Raw genomic sequence first — 22,686 nt, forward strand, 5'->3', positions numbered from 1 at the left:
AAAGCGCTCTACTAGGCTCTGTACATGTGCATAAGCTTGTGGGTGTGGGTGGGTTGGTGGGGCTGAGTATGTCGCTTCCTGGTGGAGACAACGAGAAAACGCAGACGGGCAGAAGTGAAGTGGGTGCCGAAGCCTTGTCACTACTTCAAAATGGCATTGAACTAGTAGAATATGATATATGCCTGGGCAGCCAAGCTTTTCATATCTCCATGTAAGTAATTTTTGTGGGTAAACAATTTCATATGGGTGTAGTGGAGGTTTTCATTTGTCATTGTCATGAGAGAGCAAGTGCTTATTGATTGGACAGAGTGTGTGAGCTATGAAACAATCAGAGAAGAAAGAAAATTGCTTTGAGCAGGAGGGAAACTGAAGGTTTTGATATTGAAATTGTGTAATCATGAAAGAGTTGATGGGTAAGTAATCATAATGAGCCGGCTTGTAACATGTAATCTTTTCTTTTCAATTACATATCATTTGTTGAGGACTGCACACTATACTTCAGCTGGCTCAGACTCAAGTCAAGCTTCTGTGAGATTGCGGTCGGTGTTATGAATGATTGGATGGGAAATGAAACAGGAAAGTGTGTGTGGACTCACCTAGGTGTCAGTGATGAAATGAACTGCAGCAACAGATACTGTCAGCAGCATAAATAATTGGGTGGCACTTTTAATACAAATGCACCCTGAAGAAATTTAGCATGTCATTCAAGTTGTGTTTTGCAAGAACAACAAGCTCAACTTAATGTTGGAACACACTGCAGGTGTTGAATATGTGAGCGATTACTTAGTGTTTACTGGAAGAATCCTTACAATCACAGAAAGAAACTTAATTGGCTCTTAGGGGTTGTTTATTTGCATGCTGAAAAGCCAGCGAAAATGATTACAGGGAGAGGGACTCATTTCTTATTTTGAATTGCAATTTTGCGGAGCCCTTACGTGTGTGGGACACTCTTAAGATTCGAGCATTTAAGTTATTCATGGCAGCTGTACTATCTGTGTGTGTATATGTGTCAGTGTCCTGTTAATTGTCCTCTGCCTTGCTTTCTCGTGTGCCACTAAAAAGTGTACTGCTTTCAGCATTACCTTTGATCATACAGTGTGTATTGGTAATGTGTGTGTGTAAATGTCTGCTTAGCAATGCATTGTTTGTCTGTCTTTTTCTTTCTTGCTTTTCTTTATTTTCCCCACAGCTTCCATTCTGGCTTCCACTGTTGGCATCAGTATGTAGATTTGTTCTCATGTAGACACTGTGGCATGTCATACCTACACATACAATCTCAAATTGCCCTGAAAAAATGTTGATAACATATGGAATGGATTATGGATTATTCATCTCTAAATGTGCTGTATGTTGGTATGGCATGTTTAACAGTCACAGTTATTACTGAAGGTAGCTCATGCATGCTTTAGATTTAGAAAATGTAGACAGGTGTAGATGCTACAGGCCTGAATAAATTATCAGGTGTCCCATTATCAAGCAGTTCAACACATTTTATTTTGCTTGCACTGAATCAAAAAGCTCCAAACACTCGGCTCCTCTGCAGATAATTGACCTTGTCTGCTGTTTGCCCTTGCCATCAGCAGAGAGCACTCTGATGCCTCCTTTCATTAGAAAAATGTCAACTTTTTCTAAGATGAAGTCTTAGGCTTCCTCTCAAATAGCAATGATAATGAGTAACCCAATTATAAATTCATATTAATCTTGGCTCATTAGTGACTGTAAACGAATATTGACTTTTATCCTAGCAACAGCAGACTCAGTGCAGCTTGTCTAACTCAAGCTGAGGAATTAAATGGTGCTTTAAGAGCCAAACCCAGGAAGAACATCAGACACGCCACACACATCTGCCCTTCTTCCTCTTAATGATGTGTAAAAGGAAAACTTATTCAAGATCAAGTGAAATTTATTACCATAACACCTCACCTTGTGTATGAATAAAATGCAGTTTTTGTTTTCTTAGATTATGTTTCAATGAAACATGTAGTCCTCATGATTAGTTACTAATTTAGTTGAGTTTGAGCTTAGCCAAAAGCATGTGTGCTAACAGTAGACTGTAGTTCCCCAAGCTCTATTCCAATTGATAACCACAAGCTCTGTCTTTCTTTTTTAGGAAAGTCAGCTTCCCCCTCACCTCCAAGCACTCGAAAGTCCCCAGTGACCAAACCTACTCGTTCCACTATAGGTAGAGCTGCAGCACATTCTGACACGTCGAGCATCAAACCAGAGAAAAACAGAAACAGTGAAAAGAGTATGGATGTTGCTAGGTGGCATGATGACCTGCCAAAATAGATCTGAAAATTATGTAGCCTAAACTCTATTCCGTGTATTATTTACAAAATAATCTCCAATGGAAACAAGGGTGTGAATGTGCAGTAACAGCTCAATGTTATTGTTTGACAAGTGCATGCTCATGAAAAGGCAGGTTTTAATTTCTCTGCTGCACCACGGGGGAAATCTAGGATACAAGATCTATATCCCGAGCCGACAGTGTTGCTGCAGAGTGCAGTCACTGGAAGGGGACAAATATGTCTAATTGTCAGTGATTGATTTGTTGGGCCCCGGTCCCTCCTGTACACGTCAGTATATTGACCAGAACAGTCACCTGACATTTCCATGTAATCTTCAACTGGGTAAACAGCAACACCGCTCTGGGACAAGCGGTTGTCTGGGCCAGCAGAGAAAATACAGAGAGGAGGAATGTCCTCCTGGACTATGCTGGGGATGTGTGAGCTCATACTGGGAGGGTGATATTCACAGAACTCTTGAGATAAGTGGATAAGTGGAAGCTTCTGAAAGCTCCTATATGAGAATATTTCCTTGCCTCTCCTTATGAAAAAAGCCACCTGACTTTGAAGGGGCGTCTTCCAGGGCACCAGCTTCCTGCTGGGTGAGCAGCTGCTTTCTACAGCATTTAATAGCAAGCTGAGAAGCACGACCGGTGACAAACCACGGCAGCCAGCCTTGGGATATTTTTAGTTCTGGGGCCCATGTCAGTGGAAGTCATCATACAGTTCCAATGATTAGAATTACCGTAGTTGCAGACTAATCCATCAACATTAGTCAGAGAATATCATTTGCAGTGGTTGGGATGGACATCACAGACGCAGGTGTCCTTGTGTGCTGAATTATCACCTGAGCAAATAATGCACCTGAGCTGGGACACAGCAGAAGATTTGCATGTTTGCCATGGGGAAATGAAGTGGATTGTGCTTTGTTGACTGGCCGAGACAGCTGCTGTCAAAGCTTACTTTTCCCATATTAATGATGCACATCATTCACCACATTATTAGATTTTTCTTTTTTCCCAGTTGGGTATCAGAATGCTTTATTGTATACTTCTGAGGTATCTGAAGCTTTGCACAGATGAAATTTACTCTTGTTTGATAGTGAATGATGTAAAGAATAGGATTATTAAAGCCAACTAATAATTGGATACATAAGGGACGTAAAGAGAGTATAATCAGAGCTGTGGCTGCCATTGAGTCACTTTTAGTTGATCCACCAAGGGGTTTTTGTTTTCACTCATGTCTGTTGGTTGGCTGGTTTGTCAGCAGGATTGCAGAAAATCTGCAGAACAAATTTCCACAAAACTTGGATGTATGTTGGGTCTCAGCCCACAATAGACCCCATTAACTTTAGGTGCAGCATTTTTTTCTTCTCATTTCTTTAACATTGTGATAGGGCATTTTTCAACATTTTTGTCAATTTCTCAGGGAATAATGTATGGACCTTAATGAAAAAAAAGCAGGAACATTAAGGCGGCTGGTATGAATGACTGCAAATGGGGACTGTAGGGCCTTGGCAGAGGTATGCACCATTCTAGTAGTGCCATTCTAGTTCACTTAATGAATTTAACTAATCCAAAGATTTTAATAGATTTATAATTAAAATAAAAGAGTTGGATGTTATTATTTTAAAGAAAAAATAATATTAAACATAAGTATGTGTTTTTTTTTATTATTGGAATTATTTAAATCATCATGGAAAAAGATAAACAGTTTTTATAATTGAACAGTAAATTTAATGAAAATTATACGAAAAACAGAAGTAATCTGAATGTTTTCATAGGGTCTCCTCTGACCAACAAATACTCTGTAGGGGTTAAGTGACCTCAACACTGTTTTTCTAAAATCTCCAGACCTGAGTTTTACTGTCGAAATCTGAACGAGAGTTGACCAGTTTGGGTGTGTAAAATATATTTCTATGATGTGATGACGTAACAAACTCTATAGCACATTCAGAACACTTCACACAATGCTGACGGCACGTCTCCCATAAGATTTCTGTAGATCTCCATTTAGCTTTGCAGGCTCCATATAGCGATTTCATTTCCATATCCACATTACTCTTGTCATTTTTATTGTTGAGGGACTCACCCGATGTCCCCCTCCATCAGACATAATTGATGCCTCCTTACGCTAGTGTTAGGAAACAAAAAAGCATGCTCGCCTCTTTTATGGAAGGTGAAGTGCAGTATCGCATAATGGCAATGCTCCCAACCTCTTCATGATAGCTTTGATCTGCTTTGTCCTTTACTAAACCATCTCTGCCATTTCTCTCCTCTCTCATCTTCTCTCATTTCTCCGTCAGTCCCAGTCCTGTTGAATGTTAGCTCAGCTGTCAGCGACAGGTTTGCTAATATCAGCTGGATATCTGGAGGAGAGCACACAGAGTTTTACATTGCATATATGAAGAAGCGTAAGCTCATATGTTTTGCTGTTCGTTTGAGTGATTTTATGTAGAATGTGTAGGTGAAACAGCTCACTACATTAGATGTGTTGTGTCTGAAATGGCCCATCGTGTGTCTTCATCCATATCTGCACTAGATTTAGAGTGTAGTGTTCTCATCCTGATCATTCACCCTCTGCACAGGTGAGGGTCTCTGGAAGATATCAGAGGCCTTAAACACCTCTAAGACTTTCCACATCATTGACGGGCTGGAACCTGGGACAGAATACACTGTGCGGCTTATTCCTAACAGCCGGGTTGATAATTCTAGTATATTTGAAGACGTTATCTCGACAAGGTCCGCAGGTGAGGAGGGAAGCCCAAAATAGCTCCAGTTAAAACAAGAAAAAAGAAAGAAAAGCAGGCAAAACTAATTGACCTCTCATTGAACAGAGTTCAGGCGCACCAAGCGTGTCCTTGAGCAGTGACTCAAGCCGCGGCGTGTGGTGCTTTGCGGTGTCACTAGGATTTAATTTAGCCACGCAGACTCGCTAGCAGGAATTACATTTGTACAGCGTTCCTTACTTGATTAATTAGACAAGCAGGATTAGCTGTTTAATATTAATATTGGAGCGTTTCCAGCAGCAGCGCGCCCTGCCACCTCCCGCCTTTGCATCAGATAGGCTTTGTCGATTGTAAACATTCAATCAAGTGTCGTGATGAAAAGGCCAAGGCGTGTCAAAGTCACGGGCTTTTGTTCTCCTCAGGTCTGGCCAGCATCCATGGAGGGATATCCACCCAGGGCTGGTTCATCGGCCTGATGTGTGCCATCGCTCTCCTCACACTCATTGTGTTAATCGCCTGCTTTGTCAACAGAAATAAAGGAGGGAAATATTCAGGTAGGTGCACACTTAGAAGCACACACACACCCCTAACATGCGTGAATACTAATAGCTGCTCCGATCATTTCATTATATTTCCATTTCTCTGTTTGTTGCTATGAAAGAATTAATCAGTCACCCTTACAAGCCTTTACAGGAGTATGTAAGCTGATATGTTTTATTTATTTCAGGCCACAGAATAATTTTAACGCAAATGTTTATTAAAAAAAAGGCTTGTGTATTGATAGGAAAATGAGTGTTTCTACCTTATGTCCAGCATTTGAATTTTACATTATTTAGACACGCAGCTTTTTCCAGCAGCAATCTAAACAAAGTGCAGCCCACAGCGAGACAAAATGCAAATGCTGCACACGGGGCCGCTGCACAGGGAATGATGACATAAGCTCTGTGGTATCTCAATGTTATTCCTGCTGTTGGGGACATGAGAGTCCTTATCGGCTTTATTATTCACAGCTAATGGCCATCAGGTTGTCGTCTGGGCAGCGATCGCTCCACTCGTCAGCAGAAAAAATAGCGAGGCGCAGCGCTGTCCTTTGTTTTCTCATTAACTTCTCATTATCACCCGGAGCCCCAACAAGCTTTTCTTTCATTTGCCTGAGCCATTTTTTTTCTTTTTTTCTTTTCTGTTACACCACATATAGAATCGTATATTTTCACTTGCTCTATATTAAATATTTTTGACATTAATGTAACATTTGTATAAAAAGAATGCATATAAAAGCTTGTTTTTTATATATAATTAGATGTATGTTTCAAAATATCACAAGAAAATGTATCTGAACATCATTTGTTTGACATATTGCAGTCTTTTGAAGCTTGCACTGACATTCGTTGAGTGAGTGCATTGGATCAGGGGCAGACGCAACAGTCAGGGGAGAAAATGATCTTCATTGGCTGCCGTCTCTTGTGGAAATCACTGATATCTTCTCCTCATTTTATGAGCAGTAAAAGAAAAAGAGGACCTTCACCCAGACGTGGAGTCCCAGGGCATGAATGATGACACATTTTGTGAATACAGGTAAGCATAACCCCCTGAGCAGTATTTCACCACCTCACTGCAATTCACGCGCAATATTGTATGAATTCTTCTTGTGCTAGCGGTCGTTTCCATCCTCTTCTCTCAGTGATTCTCTCTGCTTTCCTCCTCTGGCTGAAACCCAGCATGCGCGAGGTTCACGGGGAGCCTTGCACTTCTTCTGTTCAAGACATTTGATGGACCGAGTAACTGTAAAGTATGTGATAAACAGTAGCAGCATCCCTGAGCTGTTTACACACGAGTGTAGTCAGAGTGGTAGCATCCCTTTATAGGACACTGTGAGCTTTGATAGCGTTGTGTTGGTGTTTGTGATAGACATTGCATCATAAAGGGAGCCGCCGGGCCGTTCAGATGTGGCACTTTCTGACCGGGTGGAGCTAAATGCAGGCTGCCCAGTGCACTGCGGGGGGCTAAAACCAATCAGTGTAATTGAAAGCAGCTCATCTCCAGGGCAGTAATATCTGGGCACGTTTCATTAATCCTTTAGTGGTCCAATTCATAACAGTCTACCGCAGTATGAGTCCCAGTGTAATTCTCCAATCAGTGGGATCTGCACAGCACAACAAATGCTGATGTGATGAAGTCAAAAAGTGGCTCAGTGTGATAGGATTTAGACTCATGTTGTCTCCCAAGAGCTGTTTGTACTAGCTATTAATAAATCATAAAGTTTTGTTTTTTGGTGAATCATAAAACTTTAACCTGTTGCTAGGAAACATCTGTATTCAAAAATAGTCAGTATCATAAAGAGGAAGTCACCACAGCTTGTGACATAATATCCAGAACTAATATTTTTAAGGGGGAAACAATATTTTGAACTTAAAGGAATAATTCAACATTTTGGGAAATACACATATCCACCAGAATAAACACAACATGTTAAAAAGTGAATACAATATGTAATATTAATATTAATTAATTTGGAGGCTTTAATGCTGGAGGGTGGATTTTGGCTAGCTGTTTCCCTGTTTCCCCTGAAGCTAAGCCGCTGCAGGTCATAGCTTAATAGTTACTGTATAGATATGAGAATGTATCATCTCCTACAATTCTCTGGAAGTATTAAAAGGGCTCTCTGTGTATCAATTTATAGTAATTTTATACCTATTGTTCACTTTTATTGGCCATATGTGAGTGGATTGTGATATGAGGTGAAAATTGAGACCTTCCTTGTCTGCATATAGGAGGATTTGTTCAAAGGTGCAATATGTCAGATTTTAATTTAAAACATACAAAAATTAACTTGAATTATTAACAGAATGTGAAGGAAGAACAGATTTCATATTATGTTGAAGACGTCTATGTATTGTGCTGTAGAGATATCTATTGAATTATGCATGCTAATCACACTGCCAATGCCCCCCTGGTGCTCAGAACCAGTCCAGGCAGAGCCAGCTAATATCCTGCAAACTGCACAGTCAACTGGGTTTACTAGCCAGCGGCAGCTAAAATTAGCGGCAGTTAGTGGTTACTCTGGTGATATGCTGCCCCCTGTTTGTCGTGAGCTTGAATTTGAGAGGTTGCCAATTCTTACATACTGTACTTTCAAGTTGTTTAACGCTGCTGGACTGTGGATTTCTTTACGATGGAATCATGTTGAAATTTTCTGCGACAGTCCAAAGAACAGGTTCCTGGTCTCTGTGCCTCTCACGGCTTACTAACATAGAGCAACAGTTGCTAGCTTTGGAGTCTGCAAAGAAAAACTACGACCGCTTTCCACTAAAACAGTTTAATGTGCTATTTTTGTCATTTTAAGAAGTTTACAGGAATATATATTGGCAAACTAATTTTGGGTCTCTCAATTTCATCAGAGTGACTGATGCCTAAATCTCCACTTAGCAAATACTTATGATTTAACTAGACAGGTTTGACTTCTAGCATGCGGCTTCAAGGTTAGGGTCCACAAAGTTACTTATGAAGCTCATCATTTAAAAGCACTTAATGTTTAGTAGTGTGGCAGTTAAAATGTGTTACAGGACCACAGCATGAGCAGCCTCAATAATCAACACCCATTTAATGACCCCCTAATTTTTTATCAAGTCATTACTTTGTCTATGTATTGATGCATAATGATTAATATTGCCTCAACATATGCGTCTCTGTGATTACGTCCCATCGGTCAGCCAGAGGTAAATGCTAATTTGAGTCACAGAGGCTCATCGTAGTGGCAGTGGTAGCTGGAGCATGCACCCTTCCCTCCTCTCCAGTAAGCCATAGAGTGAAGCCATGGGTGAAATGAGGTGGTTCTAAATCCACTGTTCCTCTTTTGCAGCGACAACGATGAGAAGCCACTGAAGGGCAGCCAACACTCGCTGAGCAGAGAGATCAAAGCGGGGGACAGCGGTGACAGTCTAGTGGACTACGGCGACGAGGATGTTCAGTTCAACGAGGACGGTTCTTTTATCGGCGAGTACGCCGGGCGAAAGGAGAAGAGGGTGTCCGCTGAGATCAAAGCCACCGCTCAGACCCCGGCATGAGGAGCAGAACCGTCAGCCATCGTCCCCTGGACGCCGTTTTCATCAAACCTGCTGGGAGGAACAAATGAAAGAGGAATCAGACATTATCCATACCGAGCACAAGTTTTGTGTCAAATGTAATGCGTCATTGCCAACTGCACACTGCCACTCTCATTTTATAAAGCTCTGTTTTGTCAAGTTGCAACAGAATGACCATTACTAAATACTGTGTATATATAGTGTATATTGTATGTGTGGAGTGTCTTTTTTTTTATAATTATTATCACACAAAAGATTTAGAGGGCTTGGATTTTCTTTTTTTTTTTGTATCTCCATTTCTTCAGCTGCAGTACTGTTTATACAAATGTTTCACTCTCCATTGCACATCATTACATGCAGCATTGCCTCCAATGTCATCTTGTAGAAGACCACATATAAGTGGAGATATCAAGTTGATATTTTTGAATTGGAGCAAATATTACTGACCTTTTTATATTTGAAATGGATTCATTAAATATGTTGTAAGATGTGTATAAAAGTTGCCTATTAACTTATTTTTTTTTCCCCAGTGGTTTTATACCTGACAAAATAACAAGGACATTTACATATCCTTACATATCATAAACAATGATTTTTTTTGAGTCATGAATCTCCCTGTAATGTTATGAGAAAATATGATTTACTTATGTCTTGTTTAGCCTTTATATTCTCTGAACAGTATAAATCACAGTCCTCAGTGTGTGCTTACTGTAACAGCCCATTACCCATTCACTTAAAAACAGATTATGATTAGAACATGTGTCAGTTTCTTATCTGAATTTGTAAAACTACGAGTAAAATTACAATTCAATCCAGTTTATAGATGAAATTTTTACCAATAGCTGTTATAAACTAAATTAATTTTCTGTAAAAAAAACCAAAACCAAAACACAAAAATACATTTGAGTCACACAAGCAGCTACATGGTCTTTAAAGGAACAGTTTGACATTTTGGAAAAAGTGTATTTGCTTTCCTTCCGAGCAATAAATTACAGAATTGATACTACTTCCCTGTCCATACGGTAGAAATGAAACTTTGGCCAGCAGCTGGTTGGCACAGCCTAGCATGAAGACTGTGAACTGGTAAATTGTATATGTATGCATATATATATATATATATATATATATATATATATAAAAATAACATTTACAGACAAGAAATAACCTTGGGAAAATGGATGTTGTTATAACAAACAGTTTTTTTGCACACAATAAACAAACAAGGTATAACAGGTATCGGTGAATTCAGAGCTGATCTGCACGTTGTTACCTGTGAACAGTGAAAAGCTCGCTGTTTCCCTGCTTCCATGTGAGGCTAAGCCACCTGACTGCTAGCTGTGGTTTCTATTAAGTTGATAGACCGTCTTATAGGTTATTAAGCACATTTGCCAAAACATCAGACTATTCCTTTAATGCAGTTCTCCAGTGATTTAGGGTTGTTTATCCATTATGATGGAGGACTACTACTGACACCCTGTAAAAAAAAAAAATTAAAAAATAAAAATAATTCATCTTTCTTTCATTAGAAAGATACTACAAGTTAAATGCCCAAGTTTTTAAAAATTCCATGCCCCCTTTTTCAAATGTGTTATCTCAACGTCATGTTGAGATTACCCCTGTGACATCACAGTGGTGTCATCGGGTTTTCTTTTCCAGACTTGACAATGTACCTGAGACACAGAACATTAGCCTATACAACAGTACTTGTACCTAAGCAGTACTTTCCACGGTCAGTAAACACAATGACTTTCTTGCATAAAGTGACAGACTGCCCCTTTTGAGAAGGAAGTGTGTAGAACCTGTAGAACCTCAGATTAGTGTCATCTGGTTGCATGGCATTCCACATCTCCCTACCCTGCTGAGATACTATTCACTGTAGTCACTGTTCCATCAGTCCTAACAAGCCTTACTCTCTACATTCATGTATACAGCTGTTCAAAACACAACCACCATGTTGTTCTGCATTAACGTTAGCACCATATTCAGAAAAATTGCAATGTTTTGTAAAAACAAAAAAACAAAAACAAAAAAAAAACAGTCATTGCATGTTAAGAATGTTAATTGGTGTTTTTTGATGTCATTAAATTGCTTTACTTTCTTACCTCCTGGTAAAGGTCTGACTACCTGTTTGGTCACAACCATCACATCATTTATGTCTCGATATCCACAGAACTGTTTGTATTGCCCCCATGGCTGAATACACGACTGAATAAATCTCTGTCTTTACCTCCAGTCAGCGGTAAAGTTTGACCTGAGAGAAAGCACTTCCTATCGAAACATCCTCATTCCCTCTGACTGAAATTGGAGATGTTTGACAAATAGTTACACGTTTTGCGGCGCGACTTTAACAGATGTCACGCCAGGGTCAAGTCTCCGTCTGAGTTGAGCATCTTGTTTGATTACCTCGGCTGCAGGAGAGAATCATGAGAAATCAAAGGAGTGGGCTCAGGCGGGCACTGGATCATGGAGCGAGAGCTGTAATCATGTCTGATGCTTGATGGCAGGGAGTGGAATGTGTCAGCGTGAGGGTTCTCGCTGCGCGGGTCACATGCGCCTCAGACACTCTGTCATCACACAGCCCAGGTTTGCCGTCGCTGCGGCGGTTTGAGGCTTCAGATTTCACTAAAAATGACCTTCAGGTGTTGATAACGGACCCTGTGGTAGCTGCAGCGAAGGTCCTTAGCTCTTTTGCAACAATATCAACAGCTGGATGTGTCGCTGTACATGCAATTAGTGGTGCGGGAAGCTACTTAGAGCTTAATTCTGCAATATAACAATTATTGCTCTCTGGAGAGAAGCTGAATTACGGCACAGCTGGTGGAGTGCAGTTTGGACAAAGCCTCTTAGAATAAACACTGTGAAAAAAGACAATATGATACAACACATGCATTTGTTGGATTTGAAAGTCGATCTTAAAGTAACGCAGCGCACACATGTGTACTTTGAAAGAGTTGTTGGTCGCTGTAATAATTCCTGCTGTCCACGCTGTCATTAAGTGCTTGCTTCCTTGTACGACTTGAGCTGGAGGACACAATCCACAATTGTTCTTTACTAAAATAAATTCTGAAGTTCAGCTGGAACTATATGGGCCTTCAACTGGTTGAGTTAGTGAAGCTAAATTGTGACCATATCCTCCAGACTTGCCGTCTTCTATCAATCAGTAGCCGTTCAACATTCACATGGGCGTTTAAGTGCACTTTCAATCAAATCAAAACATTTTCTACTGTTACATTTGGTTAGATTTTGAATGATTACCTTGGCCAGTTGGCTTGAATCTACACATTGGCAACAATCTGCACATATCCCTGAGAATATGTAACACGTAACAGAGAACTGGAGCCTTCAGTGACTGTTTAGTGCGTGTGGTTTTTTGTTGTGTTTTTTAGCTATTTAACACAGCTAAAGGGAGGATTCTAGAGACAGCTTAACTGTATACAATGTCTTAATTGGGTACAAAAATTTGCTGGGGTGGCATGACTCGTCATGAAGATGAATCCGCTTCATAAGCATTCAGAGAATAGAGGGGAAAAAAGGAAACAAACTGGAGGTTAACAGTGAGGAAGTGAGTCAGTGGTGGCTCCTGAGTTGAGTCGCTGGCTGAGCTTCTATGAATCCAGCATGGACATAATAACAACTCTGATTTATGTAAGGGATAATGTATAGAACGGCAGTCATTATCGGGAAAATAAGTCCCGACAGGACAAACCGGATTCATCCTGAAGGGACTTATTTTCCCGATAATGACCGCCAGAGACCATTCTTTAGAACACAAGTGATCAATCGTCTGCTGAAATTCAAGTCCACTAACCAGCCTTTTACAACTGAAATGGCCCAAACCGTGCTCTTCTTGGTGTTCACTTCATATCGATCCTCTGTTTTATCAACGTCTCTGTCATCCAAAACTTAGTGCCATTTCACTTCTCCCTCTTCGCTGCTTTCCTCTCTTTTTCTTTTCTTGACCGGTGATGACAACTCAGCCCTTTGCCAAGAGTCGAAATCACCGTATTTTCCAAAAATATTAAAGTCAATGTGGAATTCATCCATACTAGTGGGCTAGGAGTACGTTTTTTCCAATATGAAGTAGGCTACAGATCAGCTGACGTCACTTAGCGACCAAATGTGCTGGGGTGATAAGTGACCGGACTACTTGTGGAGCAAAGTTTCTATAGCGCATAGTGCTACGAAATACATGAATCAGAGGCAAAAAGGCCACTTAAGAGCACCAAGCAACTGTATACATTCAGTAAAAAGTGCCAGGCTAAGTAATTGGGGATGCATTTAAGTTATTTGAATATATGACTGATGTTATACGTTGCTGCTTCATTTACAGCAGGCGACCACAGTGGCTCAGGATGTGAGGCATATCTTCACAATGGTGCAAAAGACCAAACTGAGTGATGAAGTGATACCTGTGTAAGAGTCGTCCTACTCTGCGACTGATCGTGCCTTCGCCATAGAACGATTTGTATTTTTGCGTGACGATCCTACAGCGACTGCTGCATCGACAGACAAAACAAGGTGCTGGTACACACTGCTATACAAAGTCAAACTGAGCTGATACACACGAAATATTATGTTCAACTCGGTTGTGTTTTTGGACATTCATGCTGCTAGACTTATTATTAATAGTAGTACTTTGGCATCCGGAGCACCACAACATGAACGCAAGACCCCCATTCAAATTTGTGTTAACGGGCCCTTACAACCAAAGTTGGTCCCTTGGGCTGCAGTGCTATAGGCATAATAGCTAGGATGGGTCAAATGCACTATGATAAAACTTGTATACTGCAAATGGCGTGCAGACAGATTTTGAAAATGGAAAAAAGAAAAGAAAAAAAACCTTGATTTTGTCAATGCAACACTCAAAAATGTAGAAATGCTGCACAGCCGTGGGGATGCTTCCTAAAGTGATCAGGGAGGTCAGGGCATCATTTACACGGAAGGTCACACAGTGGTTCTCCATTACCAGCAATCCTCACATGCAAAATTGAATCTCGTGCATGCTCATGACACTTGTTGACAGTTGCGTGAACCTGTAAAAATTCTAAGGGGTAGCTGAAACTAGTTCAGGTCCAACTCTGTCTTAGAATTGTTGTCCATATGCAAAATCAACAAATATCACTATCAATTCATTATCCAGCATTCAACCTTTGTAGGCCTCCTGTTAAAATGTGTCGGCATGGTATGCGTTGCTTAATGACACAGAGAACAGCTTCAGCGGATTCAAGCAGCAAGAAGATTTCACAGAGAAGCAATATATCCATAGACAGCTTAAAAAAAAAAAGAGTATTCCTGCAGCACACTCCACCTGTTAGCACAGCATGGTTCTCACACATCTTCAACAATATATTGCTTCCATTTTTAGCTTTGACTTCTTTAATTACAGGCCCCTTTTTTCTTTATTCTTTTTAAAGTTAATGTGAAGCACAGAGTTCTCTGTAATGTATAAAATGAGCTCAGTGAATTACATTTATGCCTTTCGAGCACTTAACACCAACCTTTAAAGTCTACAGAAGATGTTCACGTAGATGGGAAACACATATTAATTTTGTATCTAATCATTACAGAAATATACGTCATGTGTCGCAATGATTCCACCAGTTCCTTTACTATTGATTTTTATTCATGCATTTACACTGCATACATTTTGAATCAAGTCATAATTACCTACTTTTCTTTTACTCTTTCTAAAACGTACCTGCTTTTTCCCATTTCAAAGCATTTAAACTTTTACAACTCTAAACATTTTGAAAGTAGGCTTGACGAATGATTGGTAATGCTCAAGCAAGGTAAAGCAAAGTTTTTCAGTGGCAAATATGCTGACATTGTTTTACCTTCCACCATGTACACAAATCGCGCTGCTTGTTTGTGTTCTTTCTTTCTTTTCTTGATCTTTTTTCTGGTAAATTTGGACCACGAACCAAATCCAGCTGTAATGTGGAAGAAATGTGGAAGCTCCCAAACACAGAAGAGGCAGCTCTAAAAAGTGAAGTTGAAGTGAAGTGAAGCTGTTCTGAACTAAGCAACATCAAAACAGAGTCGAGCGGGCCTGTACCGCTCTTACCTTACTTCAGCACTAAGAGCAGCTAATACGCAATAAAGAAAAAAAACTAAAATAAAATACTAACAGCTGCGGTGCAATAATGAGTCTTGGGGAAAATAATTTCACCTGCCCTGATTATTATAGCTGTAAGCCTCAATGCTTCTCAGTGTTGGTGGATCAGCAATTGAGCCAAAGGTTCAATCTGCAAGAGCATTCACGTGAGCAATGCCTTGGCGAAATGCTAAATCAAGGAGCCATTGGAAGGATCCTTGTTGTGCCTGAACAGGGACTTGAACCCTGGACCCTCAGATTAAAAGTCTGATGCTCTGCCGTCTGAGCTATCCAGGCTCTTGAAAAGGAACTCAAGTATTTTTGCCAAGATCAACACTGTTCCACGGTCAACTGATGAAATTTCCATTACGCTTCATGTTGTTCTCTCGAGTACATGTTGCATGTGGAGCCAGGATCCCACACTGCAGCTGCTCCAGAAGGAGAACGGAATTTGCTTTGGCTGCAAAAAATGGTGTGCTTCCAAGCCTGGACAAGTCCTGCTAGTCCATTGTCTTGTTAAAGGTGCAGTGCCTTTGCTTTCACTAGTGCAGGTAGCATGTGTCGAAACCCAGGATCGAACCAGCGACCTTCTGATCGTCAGTCTGACGCTCTCCCAGCTGAGCTATTTCGGCGAGCACAGCTGTAAAAATCTGCAGTTTTCAGCGTTCCATTACATGACGAAACAAAGTCTTATCATGTTGCACGTGGTAGTGTGACAGTCAAAGGCCAGTATTCGCAGAGACAATTGTGAGCAGATTAAGGGGTTGCAGAAATCATGTTTCAGGCTAAATTTGTTCAATAATCAGCAGCCACACGCATACAAGGACAAGCGATTTGTAAAACATGGACCAGAATGTGCAACATCCAGCCAACCTTCCACAAAAAACGGTGGGGTTCCAAGCCTGGACAAGTCCTGCCAGTTCTGGTAGTCCATTGTCTTGTTGAAGTCACACATGTATGGGTTGTGTGGCTTTCATTCTTCGAATGTTTGAAAACAGTGATATTGGCCTGTTCCTGTGTGGCGCCATATGCACCTTTTAAATTTGTTAAATAGTCAGCAGCCACACGCATACAAGGACAAGCGATATGTAAAGAGTGGACCAGTATGTGCAACATCCAGCCAACCTCCAAAACTGATCTACTGCTGGGTAAAAGGCCTTAAAGTTGGCTTTGAAAGCTCTATCACAAGAGTGGTACAGCAGCTGACAAACATGCGGTCCTTTCCACTAGCGCAGTTAGCATGTGCCGAAACCCGGGATTGAACCAGGGACCTTCAGATCTTCAGTCTGACGCTCTCCCAGCTGAGCTATTTCGGCGAGCACAGCTGTAAAAATCTGCAGTTTTCAGCGTTCCATTACATGATGAAAGTGCTCTGAAAACAAAGTCTTATCATGTTGCGCTTGGTAGTGTGACAGTCAAAGGCCAGTATTCTCAGGGACAATTGTGGGCAGAGGCGGGTCCAGGGGGAGCTTAAGGAGAGGATCCAACAGGGTAAAGACAGCTACAGGAGGAAGCTGGAACGCAAACTCCAGCAGAACAACTTGCAGGAAGTGTGGAACGGCATGAGCAGCATCACTGGCTACAAACCACCTGGAAGCCAGACAACAGGGGGGGGTATTGAACGTGCCAACGAGCTGAATCTGTTCTTCAATAGATTTGACGAGAGGGCTCCGAACTACCCCTCCCCCAGCTTCTCCACATCCACCCACCTCCAAACCTCTGGCCCTGCTGTCCCCCCTCCCACACAGCTCTTTCCGGACTTCACCCTACCTGTCCTCTCTACCCCACCATCATCTCCCCCCACCCCCACCAACACACATGGCACACTGACGTTCACTGCAGAGCAGGTGAGGAAGGAGCTGTGCAGACTCCGCCCAGGCAAGGCAGCAGGTCCTGACGGTGTCAGCCCGAGGGTCCTCAAAGCGTGTGCATCCCAGCTGAGTGGAGTCCTGCAGCACATCTTCAACCTGAGCCTGAGTCTGCAGAGGGTCCCTGTGCTGTGGAAGACATCTTGCCTGGTTCCGGTACCGAAGAAGACGCGTCCCAGCACCCCCAACGACTAAAGACCGGTGGCACTGACGTCCCACCTGATGAAGTCTCTGGAGAGGCTGATCCTCTCACTTCTTTGGCCCCTGGTCAGCTCGTCACTGGACCCTCTTCAATTCGCCTACCAGCAGAAACTAGGAGTGGAGGACGCCATCATCTTCCTGCTCCACTGTGCCAGCACCTATCTGGACAGATCAGGAAGGACTGTGAGAATCATGTTTTTTGACTTCTCCAGTGCGTTCAACACCATCCGGCCTGCCCTGCTCGGGAGCAAACTGATGGCGATGCGGGTGGACCCTCACCTGGTTTCTTGGATCACGGACTATTTGACAGGTGGACCACAGTATGTCAGACTGCAGGACGGTGTGTCTGACACTGTGGTCAGCAGCACCGGGGCACCACAGGGAACTGTTCTCTCACCATTTCTGTTCACCCTGTACACCTCGGACTTTCAGTTCTGAGACCTGCCACCTGCAGAAGTTCTCGGACGACTCTGCAATTGTTGACTGTATCAGTGAGGAGAAGGAGGAGGAGTACAGGGGCGTTGTGGACTCCTTCGTCAATTGGTGTGAGAATAACCATCTGCATCTTAACACCACTAAGACAAAGGAGCTGGTGGTGGACTTCCGCGGGAGGAAAGCTGCACACACACCTGTCTCCATCAAAGGTGTGACTGTTGAGGTGGTCCAGGATTACAAATACCTTGGAGTCCACCTGGATAACAAACTGGACTGGGCCAAGAACACAGAGGCTGTGTAGAAGAAGGGCCAGAGCCGACTCCATTTCCTGAGGAGACTCAGGTCCTTCAATGTCTGCAACATCATGCTGAGGATGTTCTACCAGTCGGTGGTAGCCAGTGCCATCTTTTTTGGGGTTGTGTGCTGGGGCAGCAGGCTGAGGGCAGCAGATGCCAACAAGATCAGTAGGATCATCAGGAAGGCTGGCTCCGTCCTGGGGGTCCAACTGGACTCTTTGGTGGTGGTGTCTGAAAGGAGGATGCTGTGCAAACTGCATAGTATCCTGGACAACAACATTCACCCTCTCAATCAGGTGCTAAACTCACACAGCAGCACCTTCATCAGCAGACTCATCCCACCCCGATGTAACACGGAGCGCCTGAGGAAGTCTTTTCTCCCTCAGGCCATCAGACTGTTTAATGCATCCACCTCTGGTCGCGGGAGGGACAGTGGAGACACTGTCACCTGAGCCAAATCAAATCAATATCATTTCCTATCACTTCCATCACTTATTGAGTGTGCACTGGACCTTGTAAATCTCCTGCACTGGACTTAGTAAATTGCTGCTATTTCATGCTGCTGCTAAATTTACTAATTTTTTTTCACTTTATACCACTTGTCACTTTATTCAATCTTATTGTGTTCTTTTATTTCAGTTTTATGCTGCTCACGATTGGATTGCATTCTGTGTACTTAGTAACTAGTTTATTTATTACTTTACCATTATTTATTACTTTTGTATTCCTTTCTCACTTTGTTTTACTACTGTTGCAAGACAATTTCCCTCGGGATAAATAAAGTCTTCTTGAATCTTGAATCTTGAATTAAGGGGTTGCAGAAATCATGTTTCAGCCTAAATTCTAGTGGGTGTCAGAAGGGCAACGATTCCAGAGAATGCAGTGTTCTCAATGTTGGTGGATCAACGGTCAGCAGTAGGGCCGAAGGTTCAATCTGCAAGAGCATTCACACTGAGCAGCACGCTAAATGGAGGAGCCATTGGAAGAATCCTTGTTGCGCCTGAACAGGGACTTGAACCCTGGACCCTCAGATTAAAAGTCTGATGCTCTACCGTCTGAGCTATCCAGGCTCTTGAAAAGGACCTCAAGTATTTTTGCCAAGACCAACACTGTTCCACGGTCAACTGATGAAATTTCCATTACGCTTCATGTTGTTCTGTCGAGTACATGTTGCACGTGGAGCCAGGATCCCACACTGCAGCTGCTCCAGAAGGAGAACGGAATTTGCTTTGGCTGCAAAAAAACGGTGGGGTTCCAAGCCTGGACAAGTCCTGCTAGTTCTGGTAGTCCATTGTCTTTTTGAAGGGGTGGGTTGTGTGGCTTTCATTCTTGAAATGTTTTAAAACAGTTATATTGGCCTGTTCCGGTGTGGCGCCATATGCACCTTTTAAATTTGTTGAATAATCAGGAGCAACATGCATACAAGGACAGCAGCTGACAAACATGCGGTCCTTTCCACTAGCGCAGTTAGCATGTGCCGAAACCCGGGATTGAACCAGGGACCTTCAGATCTTCAGTCTGACGCTCTCCCAGCTGAGCTATCTCGGCAAGCACAACTGTAAAAATCTGCAGTTTTCAGCGTTCCAATACATGATGAAAGTGCTCTGAAAACAAAGTCTTATCATGTTGCGCTTGGTAGTGTGACAGTCAAAGGCCAGTATTCTCAGGGACAATTGTGGGTGGATTTAGGGGTTGCAGAAATCATGTTTCAGCCTAAATTCTAATGGGTGTCAGAGAATGCAGTGTTCTCAATGTTGGTGGATCAACGGTCAGCAGTAGGGCCAAAGGTTCAATCTGCAAGAGCATTCACACTGAGCAGCACCTTAGCAAAACGCTAAATTGAGGAGCCATTGGAAGAATCCTTGTTGTGCCTGAACAGGGACTTGAACCCTGGACCCTCAGATTAAAAGTCTGATGCTCTACCGTCTGAGCTATCCAGGCTCTTGCAAACTGGGTCAACTATATTTGCCAAGATCAACACTGTTCCACGGTCAACTGATGAAATTTCCATTACGCTTCATGTTGTTCTATCAAGAACATGTTACACGTGGAGCCAGGATCCCACACTGCAGCTGCTCCAGAAGGAGAACGGAATTTGCTTTGGCTGCAAAAAATGGTGTGCTTCCAAGCCTGGACAAGTCCTGCTAGTCCATTGTCTTGTTAAAGGTGCAGTGCCTTTGCTTTCACTAGTGCAGGTAGCATGTGTCAAAACCCAGGATCGAACCAGCGACCTTCTGATCTTCAGTCTGACGCTCTGCCAGCTGAGCTATTTCAGCGAGCACAGCTGTAAAAATCTGCAGTTTTCAGCATTCCATTACATGACAAAACAAAGTCTTATCATGTTGCACGTGGTAGTGTGACAGTCAAAGGCCAGTATTCGCAGAGACAATTGTGAGCAGATTAAGGGATTGCAGAAATCATGTTTGGTTGTTTCTGGTAGTCCATTGTCTTGTTGAAGTCACACATGTATGGGTTGTGTGGCTTTCATTCTTCGAATGTTTGAAAACAGTGATATTGGCCTGTTCCTGTGTGGCGCCATATGCACCTTTTAAATTTGTTAAATAGTCAGCAGCCACACGCATACAAGGACAAGCGATATGTAAAGAGTGGACCAGTATGTGCAACATCCAGCCAACCTCCAAAATTGATCTACTGCTGGGTAAAAGGCCTTAAAGTTGGCTTTGAAAGCTCTATAACAAGAGTGGTACAGCAGCTGACAAACATGCAGTGCTTTCCACTAGCGCAGTTAGCATGTGCCAAAACCCAGGATTGAACCAGGGACCTTCAGATCTTCAGTCTGACGCTCTCCCAGCTGAGCTATTTCGGCAAGCACAACTGTAAAAATCTGCAGTTTTCAGCGTTCCAATACATGATGAAAGTGCTCTGAAAACAAAGTCTTATCATGTTGCGCTTGGTAGTGTGACAGTCAAAGGCCAGTATTCTCAGGGACAATTGTGGGCGGATTGAGGGGTTGCAGAAATCATGTTTCAGCCTAAATTCTAATGGGTGTCAGAAGGGCAACGATTCAAGAGAATGCAGTGTTCTCAATGTTGGTGGATCAACAGTCAGCAGTAGGGCCGATCTACTGCTGGGTAAAAGGCCTTAAAGTTGGCTTTGAAAGCTCTATCACAAGAGTGGTACAGCAGCTGACAAACAGGCGGTCCTTTCCACTAGCGCAGTTAGCATGTGCCAAAACCCGGGATTGAACCAGGGACCTTCAGATCTTCAGTCTGACGCTCTCCAAACTGAGCTATTTCGGCGAGCACAGCTGTAAAAATCTGCAGTTTTCAGCGTTCCATTACATGATGAAAGTGCTCTGAAAACAAAGTCTTATCATGTTGCACTTGGTAGCGTGACAGTCAAAGGCCAGTATTCTCAGGGACAATTGTGATTAAGGGGTTGCAGAAATAATGTTTCAGCCTAAATTCTAAAGGGTGTCAGAGAATGCAATGTTCTCAATTTTGGTGGATCAACGGTCAGCAGTAGGGCCAAAGGTTCAATCTGCAAGAGCATTCACACTGAGCAGCACCTTAGCAAAATGCTAAATGGAGGAGCCATTGGAAGAATTCTTGTTGCGCCTGAACAGGGACTTGAACCCTGGACCCTCAGATTAAAAGTCTGATGCTCTACCGTCTGAGCTATCCAGGCTCTTGACAAGGAATTCAAGTATTTTTGCCAAGACCAACACTCTTCCACGGTCAACTGATGAAATTTCCATTACGCTTCATGTTGTTCTGTCGAGTACATGTTGCACGTGGAGCCAGGATCCCACACTGCAGCTGCTCCAGAAGGAGAACGGAATTTGCTTTGGCTGCAAAAAACGGTGGGGTTCCAAGCCTGGACAAGTCCTGCTAGTTCTGGTAGTCCATTGTCTTTTTGAAGGGGTGGGTTGTGTGGCTTTCATTATTCAAATGTTTTAAAACAGTGATATTGGCCTGTTCCGGTGTGGCGCCATATGCACCTTTTAAATTTGTTCAATAATCAGCAGCAACATGCATACAAGGACAGCAGCTGACAAACGTGCGGTCCCTTCCACTAGTGCAGGTAACATGTGCCGAAACCCGGGATTGAACCAGGGACCTTCAGATCTTCAGTCTGACGCTCTCCCAACTGAGCTATTTCGGCAAGCACAGCTGCATCTGCAGTTTTCAGCGTTCCATTACATGATGAAAGTGCTCTGAAAACAAAGTCTTATCATGTTGCGCTTGGTAGTGTGACAGTCAAAGGCCAGTATTCTCAGGGACAATTGTGAGCAGATTAAGGGGTTGCAGAAATCATGTTTCAGCCTAAATTCTAATGGGTGTCAGAGAATGCACTGTTCTCAATGTTGGTGGATCAACGGTCAGCAGTAGGGCCGAAGGTTCAATCTGCAAGAGCCTTCACGTGAGCAATACCTTGGTGAAATGCTAAATCGAGGAGCCATTGGAAGGATCCTTGTTGTGCCTGAACAGGGACTTGGACCCTCACCCTCTACCGTCTGAGCTATCCAGGCTCTTGAAAAGGAACTCAAGTATTTTTGCCAAGACCAACACTGTTCCACGGTCAACTGATGAAATTTCCATTACGCTTCATGTTGTTCTATCGAGAACATGTTGCTCTATCGAGAACATGTTGCACGTGGAGCCAGGATCCCACACTGCAGCTGCTCCAGAAGGAGAACGGAATTTGCTTTGGCTGCAAAAAACAGTGGGGTTCCA

General features: G+C 42.7%; 1 protein-coding gene and 10 non-coding genes across 18 annotated transcripts in view; 1 reads left to right on the forward strand and 10 right to left on the reverse strand.

The window, feature by feature from the left end:
- Positions 1–11,197, forward strand: part of chl1b (cell adhesion molecule L1-like b) — a 68,593-nt gene extending 57,396 nt beyond the window's left edge. For 7 of the 8 annotated variants that reach the window (XM_037101971.1, XM_037101974.1, XM_037101976.1 and 4 more), the window contains 4 exons: positions 2,111–2,182; positions 5,436–5,567; positions 6,516–6,588; positions 8,873–11,197. In XM_037101971.1, the coding sequence (XP_036957866.1) occupies positions 2,111–2,182; positions 5,436–5,567; positions 6,516–6,588; positions 8,873–9,077 (482 nt within the window). In that variant the 3' untranslated portion in view covers positions 9,078–11,197. The remainder of the gene's footprint in view (positions 1–2,110; positions 2,183–5,435; positions 5,568–6,515; positions 6,589–8,872) is intronic. The other variant, XM_037101979.1, reaches the window with a different exon arrangement.
- A 4,216-nt stretch (positions 11,198–15,413) lies between these two features.
- On the reverse strand, positions 15,414–15,486 carry trnak-uuu. The gene has a single exon. It is a non-coding gene; the product is annotated as a tRNA-Lys (tRNA).
- Positions 15,487–15,748: 262 nt separating this feature from the next.
- Positions 15,749–15,821, reverse strand: trnav-gac. Its single transcript has one exon. It is a non-coding gene; the product is annotated as a tRNA-Val (tRNA).
- Positions 15,822–16,432: 611 nt separating this feature from the next.
- On the reverse strand, positions 16,433–16,505 carry trnaf-gaa. The gene has a single exon. It is a non-coding gene; the product is annotated as a tRNA-Phe (tRNA).
- A 2,481-nt stretch (positions 16,506–18,986) lies between these two features.
- On the reverse strand, positions 18,987–19,059 carry trnak-uuu. Its single transcript has one exon. It is a non-coding gene; the product is annotated as a tRNA-Lys (tRNA).
- Positions 19,060–19,464: 405 nt separating this feature from the next.
- trnaf-gaa lies at positions 19,465–19,537 on the reverse strand. The gene has a single exon. It is a non-coding gene; the product is annotated as a tRNA-Phe (tRNA).
- A 320-nt stretch (positions 19,538–19,857) lies between these two features.
- trnak-uuu lies at positions 19,858–19,930 on the reverse strand. Its single transcript has one exon. It is a non-coding gene; the product is annotated as a tRNA-Lys (tRNA).
- An 813-nt stretch (positions 19,931–20,743) lies between these two features.
- On the reverse strand, positions 20,744–20,816 carry trnaf-gaa. The gene has a single exon. It is a non-coding gene; the product is annotated as a tRNA-Phe (tRNA).
- Positions 20,817–21,176: 360 nt separating this feature from the next.
- Positions 21,177–21,249, reverse strand: trnaf-gaa. The gene has a single exon. It is a non-coding gene; the product is annotated as a tRNA-Phe (tRNA).
- A 315-nt stretch (positions 21,250–21,564) lies between these two features.
- trnak-uuu lies at positions 21,565–21,637 on the reverse strand. Its single transcript has one exon. It is a non-coding gene; the product is annotated as a tRNA-Lys (tRNA).
- Positions 21,638–22,041: 404 nt separating this feature from the next.
- trnaf-gaa lies at positions 22,042–22,114 on the reverse strand. Its single transcript has one exon. It is a non-coding gene; the product is annotated as a tRNA-Phe (tRNA).
- Between the last annotated feature and the right edge of the window lie 572 nt (positions 22,115–22,686).

This window comes from Acanthopagrus latus, chromosome 6 (assembly GCF_904848185.1).
Source record: "Acanthopagrus latus isolate v.2019 chromosome 6, fAcaLat1.1, whole genome shotgun sequence".
Lineage (NCBI taxonomy): Eukaryota > Metazoa > Chordata > Actinopteri > Spariformes > Sparidae > Acanthopagrus > Acanthopagrus latus.